Here is a 6,926-nt window from a genome sequence, read left to right as displayed (position 1 = left end):
GTTTGACTGTGCATGACACGGAGGAGTAAGCAATCACCGCTTATCCCCGTAGATCCGGAGTTAAATAGAACTTTGAGGAACGTAAGAAGGCTCCTACAAGGCACGCCGGAATTTTCTCTAGCTTATACGGATTCCGAGTCGGAGGATAATCTTGACAACGAGCAAGAGATGGCCAACCCACCGCCTCCTCCACTTCTACAAGACTATGACCACCCCGATGCATTCCAACTACGGAGTGGCATACTTCTTCCCACCACCAATGCAAACAACTATGAGTTCTCTCCTCAACTCATAAGGATGATCCAAAGTGAACAGTTCGGGGGGAGTGCAAATGAGTGCTCTCTAGCTCATTTAGACAACTTCCTTGAGTTGTGCACTACCATCAAGCAAAACAACCTCACGGAGGAATTCATTTGGATGCATATGTTTCGGTTCTCTCTTAGGGACAAGGCTAAGTGTTGGTTGAGGTCCGTGAAAGAAGGATCCTTAACAACATGGGAAGAGGTTACCAAAGCATTTCTTGGGAAGTTTTGTCCGCCCGAAAAGACCGCGGAATTGAGAAGGAATATTACAAGCTTCACTCAAGAGGATGATGAAACCTAAGGTGAAGCATGGGAAAGATTCAAGGATCTAAAGAGGAAGTGTCCAAACCATGGGTTGCCTTTATGGATGATTATTCAAAGCTTCTACGACGGTCTCACTCCTACCTCAAGGGCCAATCTTGACAACGAAGCCGGTGGTAGTCTTAAAAAGCTACCGGTGGAAGAAGCCGAGAATATGATTGAAGAAGTTGCAAGGCATTACGCCTATAGATATGATAGAAGAGAAAGTCAACCGAAGAAGAAAGGTATGCATGAGTTGAGTGCAATAGATCTCATTGCCTCAAAGTTTGATATGCTAGCTCACAAGCTAGACCAAGCAACCTCCTCAAGCGGTACCTCCTCTTCACAACCACAACCACAAGTCATTTCTTGTGAGACTTGTGGGGGTAATGATCACATGGCTTCATATTGCAATGCTACTAATGAGCAAGTTGCGGCCGTGAACCAAAGAAATGAGCAACCTTTCAATCAAGGTTGGAGGCAACAAAACCAAGGGTGGAGACAACCCAGTCAAAACCAACAATCCAACTACAACAACCCTCCTCAAAACATCTACAACCAAAATCAACAAAATCACCAAGCCCCATACCGCCATCCAAACCAACAAAGACAACAATTCAACCAACAACCTCCTCCACCCCAAAAGACTTCCCTTGAGGCCGCTCTTGAGTCTTTCATAAATCAACAAGGGAAGAGCAATGCAGAAATGAGCTCCAACATCCAACAACTTCAAGCGCACAACAAAAAATTTGAGAATCAACTAGCTCAAATTGCACAACAAGTTGGGAGTTCTACCTCCAATGCTAGTGGTCAATTTCCAAGCTCAACGGTTGTGAACCCGAAGGAGCATGTCAAGGCTATCACATTGAGGTCCGGGAGAGGGTATGAAGGTCCGGTAATGAGTGAAGATGTGCCACAAAAGAGAGATGAGGGTGTGGAGGTGAGAAGTGAGAATGATGTTGAAAATGAGGTGGTAGAAGTTGAGAGAAAAGAAAAAGAAAAGAGTGTTGAGGGAGAGACAAAGAAAGGAGAGGGAGTTGAAGTTGAAGTGGAGAAACCCCCAATGAGAGTCTACAAGCCACCTATTCCTTTCCCTCATAGGTTGGTAGAGAAAAAATTGAATGAGAAGTTTTCAAAGTTCCTTGAGGTCATGAGAGGGCTCCAAGTGAACATTCCCTTTCTTCATGCTATGTCACAAATGCCTACATATGCGAAATTTTTAAAAGATCTCTTGTCCAACAAAAGTAGGCTTGAAGAGAGTGCAACCATCTCCCTTCCAATGGAGGTGAGCGCAATCATTCAAAACAAGCTTCCCCGAAAGCTTGGTGACCCGGGTAGCTATGCAATTCCGGTGAAGATTGGAGATATGGAAGCCATGGATGCTCTTTGTGATCTTGGGGCAAGTGTAAGCTTGATGCCCTTCTCAATTGCGAAAAATTTAAAAGTTGGTGAGATGAAGCCAACAAGAATCTCAATACAATTAGCCGATCGTTCGGTTAGATTACCAATGGGAATACTTGAAGATGTACCGGTACAAGTGGGAAGAGTTTTTGTACCTTGTGACTTTGTGGTGATGGAAATGGAGGAGGACAACAAGGTTCCTCTCATTTTGGGAAGGCCGTTCTTGAACACGGCGGGAGTGGTAATTGATATGAAACAAGGCAAGCTAACATTGAATGTGGGAGATGAGAAAATTTCTTTCTCATTCTCGCAAGCCATGAGGAAGCCTATGTATGAGGATATCAATAGAATCGATACTCTTGACCGAGAAGTGGAGGAATTGAAGATGATGAACAATAGCAAAGATACTCTACAAGCGATCCTCACGGAAAGTTTGTACAATGATGATGATGAAGCTAAGGGGTACAAGTTGTTGCTAGACCAACCCCTACATGGCAAGGCAAGGGAGTTTGAAGCACTTAAGGTGGAGGTAAAAGAGGAGAGGTCTACGCCTCCTCCTAAGGTTGAACTTAAACCCCTTCCCCCTTCACTTAAATACGTTTTTCTTGATGATAATGAGACTTATCCCGTTATTGTCAATACCAACCTTGATGACACTTCCCTTGAGAAACTCCTAGTTGTGTTGAGGGAGTATAGGAGTGTCATTGGGTATGCCATTGATGACATTAAGGGGATAAGTCCCACAATATGCATACACAAGATTTTGCTTGATAATGATCATGACTCCTCAATTGAGCACCAAAGAAGGCTCAACCCCAACATGAAAGAAGTTGTTAAAAAAGAGGTTTTGAAACTTCTTGAAGCGGGCATAATCTACCCTATCTCTGATAGCAAGTGGGTTAGCCCGGTTCAAGTTGTTCCAAAAAAAGGGGGCATGACCATTATCAAGAACGATAAGGGTGAGACCATTTCTACAAGGTCGGTCACCGGGTGGAGAATGTGCATAGACTATCGAAAATTGAACAAATCCACTCGGAAGGACCACTTCCCTCTCCCCTTTATCGATCAAATCTTGGAAAGGTTGGCATCACATAGTCACTATTGCTTCTTGGATGGGTATTCGGGATTCCTCCAAATCCCTATCCTACCCGAGGATCAAGAGAAGACTACATTCACATGCCCTTTTGGCACCTTTGCTTATCGAAGGATGCCATTTGGATTATGTAATGCACCTTCTACATTTCAAAGGTGTATGATGTCTATCTTTTCCGACATGCTTGAATCATCAATCGAGGTATTTATGGATGACTTTTCTGTTTGCGGTTCATCTTTTGACACTTGCCTAAGTAATTTGATTAAAGTGTTAAAAAGATGTCAAGAGGTGAACCTTGTGCTTAATTGGGAAAAATGTCATTTCATGGTTGAAGAGGGTATTGTGTTGGGACATGTTGTTTCTAGTAGGGGCATTGAGGTTGATCGTGCCAAAATTGAGGTTATTGAGCGCCTCCCTCCCCCCACTAATGTGAAGGGTATAAGGAGTTTTCTTGGACACGCGGGTTTTTACCGCCGGTTCATTAAAGATTTTTCCAAAATCGCTAAGCCGCTCACTCAATTGTTGGTAAAGGATGCCCCTTTTGTGTTTTCTAATGATTGTTTGCTAGCCTTTGATAGGTTTAAGGAAGCTTTGATCACGGCTCCCATCATTCAACCACTGAATTGGGAGCTCCCTTTTGAACTCATGAGTGATGCTTCGGACTATGCCGTTGGATCTGTGCTTGGGCAAAGGAAGGATAAAAAGCTCCATGCCATCTATTACACTAGCAAAACTCTTGATGAAGCACAAAGAAACTACACAACGATTGAAAAAGAGCTCCTAGCCATCGTCCATGCTATCGAAAAGTTTAGGTCTTACTTGGTGGGCTCCAAAGTTATAGTCTTCACCGACCATGCGGCTTTGAAGTACTTGCTGTCCAAGAAGGACGCTAAACCAAGGTTGATTAGGTGGGTCTTGCTCTTACAAGACTACGATATAGAAATTCGGGACAAGAAGGGTGCCGAGAATGTAGTAGCCGATCATCTCTCACGGCTACCGATCGTAGAAGGTGAAATTGAAGCTTTGCCAATTGATGATTCATTCCCGGATGATCAATTATTCGCAATCATTCAAGCCCCGACCCCATGGTTTGCGGATATTGCAAATTACTTGGCTTGCTCCATCCTTCCTCCCGACCTCACCTATCAACAAAAGCGGAAGTTCCTCCATGATGTCCGCCAATACTTTTGGGATGACCCCTTGCTCTTTAAACAAGGTGTTGATGGTCTTTTTAGAAGGTGTGTCCCCGACGATGAAATTCATGAAGTTATCACAATGTGTCACTCCTCACCTTGTGGAGGACATATGAGTGCTAACAAGACATTGGCGAGAATATTGCAATGCGGTTTCTATTGGCCCTCTATGTTCAAGGACGTATGGGGAGTTGTTAAAGCTTGTGACCGGTGTCAAAGGACCGGTAATTTGTCAAGAAAGAATGAAATGCCTTTGAATAACATTTTAGAGTTGGAAATTTTCGATGTGTGGGGAATAGATTTTATGGGACCTTTCCCATCCTCTTTTGGGAACAAATACATTTTGGTGGCCGTCGACTATGTATCAAAGTGGGTTGAAGCGGTTGCATCTCCTACAAATGATGCTAAGGTAGTGGTCAAGTTGTTCAAGAAAGTCATTTTCCCTAGGTTTGGTGTGCCACGTGCCGTAATAAGTGATGGAGGATCGCACTTTGCAAAGCGATCTTTCAAGGCTCTCCTTGAAAAATACGGAGTGAGGCACAAGGTGTCATTGGCTTACCACCCTCAAACAAGTGGTCAAGCTGAAATTTCAAATAGGGAGATTAAGTTGATACTAGAGAAGACGGTGAATAGGTCAAGGAATGATTGGTCATCAAGGTTGGATGATGCTCTATGGGCCTACCGCGCCGCCTTCAAGACTCCTATTGGCACCACCCCTTACAAGCTCGTTTATGGGAAATCATGCCATCCACCGGTGGAACTGGAACATCGTGCGCACTGGGCTATCAAAACCTTGAATTTTGATATCCAATCCGCCGGAGAAAAGAGGATGCTTGACCTCCATGCCTTGGAAGAGTTGAGGTTAGATGCATATGAGAGTGCAAAGATCTACAAGGAGAAGACCAAAGCATGGCACGACAAGCACATCAATAAGAGAGAGTTCAAGGAGGGTGACAATGTCTTGTTATTTAACTCCCGGTTGAAGTTGTTTCCGGGAAAGCTAAAATCAAGATGGAGTGGCCCTTTCACCATTACAAAGGTATTCCCATATGGCGCCATTGAGATTTCCAACGACAAAGGTGAACCATTCTAAGTTAATGGCCAAAGGTTGAAAGCATACTTCGATGGTTTCGTGCAAGAAGAAACAAAGGTAGTTCATTTAGATGAATTTGATATCCCTCGTGATTGAAAACGTAATATGGTCAAGCTAGTGACAATAAAGAAGCGCTTCCGGGAGGCAACCCGAGTATTTTAGTATTTTTTCTTATAAAAAAAAAAAAAAAAAAGGAGAGTAAACGTGCCTGCCAATCAGCACGGACGTGCTGAAAATGGCACGTCCGTGTTTAGGAAGGCAGAAAGTTGAGAAGTATTCTGCCAAGTTAAGCACGTCCGTGCAAGATACAACACGTCCGTGCCAAAAGCAGCACGTCCGTGCAAAAAATGGCACGTCCGTGTTTAGGAAGGCAGAAAGTTGAGAAGTATTCTGCCAAGTTAAGCACGTCCGTGCCAAAAGCAGCACGTCCGTGCCGATAATGGCACGTCCGTGCTTTTACAGGCAGAAAGTTGAGAAGTATTCTGCCAAGTTAAGCACGTCCGTGCAAGATACAACACGTCCGTGCCAAAAGCAGCACGTCCGTGCCGATAATGGCATGTCCGTGCTTTTACAGGCAGAAAGTTAAGCACGTTCTGACTTGAGCTGCACGTCCGTGCCAATGCTGCACGTCCGTGCCAATGCTGCACGTCCGTGCATACCAAGTATTTAAGGCCGAAACTGCTCGAAAAAAAAAAAAAAGAAAAAAAGCCAAAATTTTTTTGTTCTTCCTCTCAAACCCACGGTTCTCCTCCTTCTCTCTAACCCCTCTTACTCCTCCTCTCAACCCTCAAACACTCAAATTCTCACCCAAAATTCAACATTTCCCACCATAATCAACACTCCTTTTCAACAAAAACGCAAAATACTACTCCTTTCTCCAATCTTCAACCCAAAAATCACCCATTAACCGAAACCCTAAGAAGAAAAAATCAATTTGGGGGTTTTCTTTTGGATTGAAATTTTAACAATTGGTTGAAGGAAAAGGTTCAAGCAAGGGAAAGGAAGGCTAGGAAGGTTCATTTGCGGGTTTTACACCCACGTTAAGCTCGGTATAATCGTTCCTTCCACTTACTATTTCCATACTTGAAACTTGTTGTTTTGTGCTTATTTTTGCTTACAATCTTGGTTGAATTGATAGTTGTTGAGTATTTGTGCTTTTATGTAAAGCATTATGGGTTTAATTGAATATTGTGAGGATTAATTGTTTAGGTTTTGTGAGTTTTTGTGATTGTGTGGATTTTTCTTTGTGGTGTCCTTTGGTGTGGCTAAGTCTTGGGTTGTTGACCTTAAAATTACTTGGTGAATTGGTTTAGTGTCTTGATCTCTTTGTGTGGCGGGTTTAGTCATTCTAAATAAAATAAAATAAAAACAACCATGCCAAGAAGAAACCAATCCCGAAACACCTCTTCCCTTAGATTTAGGAACCCATCGCCTCCTCCTCCCGTTGATCCACCGCAAGTGGACACAATGGGAATAGTTTTCGCTGACCAGGCCTTTTCGGCCAATTTCCTTAAAATCAGTAGGAGGCGGGTCAAGCCCACCAA

At 43.5% G+C, this 6,926-nt stretch overlaps 1 protein-coding gene across 1 annotated transcript; it reads left to right on the top strand.

The window, feature by feature from the left end:
- The first annotated feature begins 669 nt into the window (after positions 1 to 669).
- LOC110726028 lies at positions 670 to 6,695 on the top strand. Its single transcript, XM_021905502.1, has 7 exons — positions 670 to 1,075; positions 1,292 to 1,549; positions 2,048 to 2,532; positions 2,623 to 2,869; positions 3,431 to 4,577; positions 4,737 to 5,059; positions 6,592 to 6,695. Exons 1-7 carry the CDS (start codon positions 670 to 672, stop codon positions 6,693 to 6,695), a joined length of 2,970 nt encoding a protein of 989 aa, XP_021761194.1.
- Positions 6,696 to 6,926: the final 231 nt, after the last annotated feature.

This window comes from Chenopodium quinoa, unplaced genomic scaffold, assembly GCF_001683475.1.
Source record: "Chenopodium quinoa cultivar QQ74 unplaced genomic scaffold, ASM168347v1, whole genome shotgun sequence".
Classification (NCBI taxonomy): domain Eukaryota; kingdom Viridiplantae; phylum Streptophyta; class Magnoliopsida; order Caryophyllales; family Amaranthaceae; genus Chenopodium; species Chenopodium quinoa.
This window is presented reverse-complemented; position numbering and strand designations above follow the sequence as displayed.

Coding starts and splice junctions, on each gene's coding strand:
- LOC110726028 (XM_021905502.1), top strand. CDS start 670: ATGATTATTCAAAGCTTCTACGACGGTCTCACTCCTACCTCAAGGGCC. Junction 1,076..1,291: donor TGAGCAACCTTTCAATCAAG/GTTGGAGGCAAC, acceptor TAAATCAACAAG/GGAAGAGCAATGCAGAAATG. Junction 2,870..3,430: donor TTTGAAACTTCTTGAAGCGG/GCATAATCTACC, acceptor TCATGGTTGAAG/AGGGTATTGTGTTGGGACAT.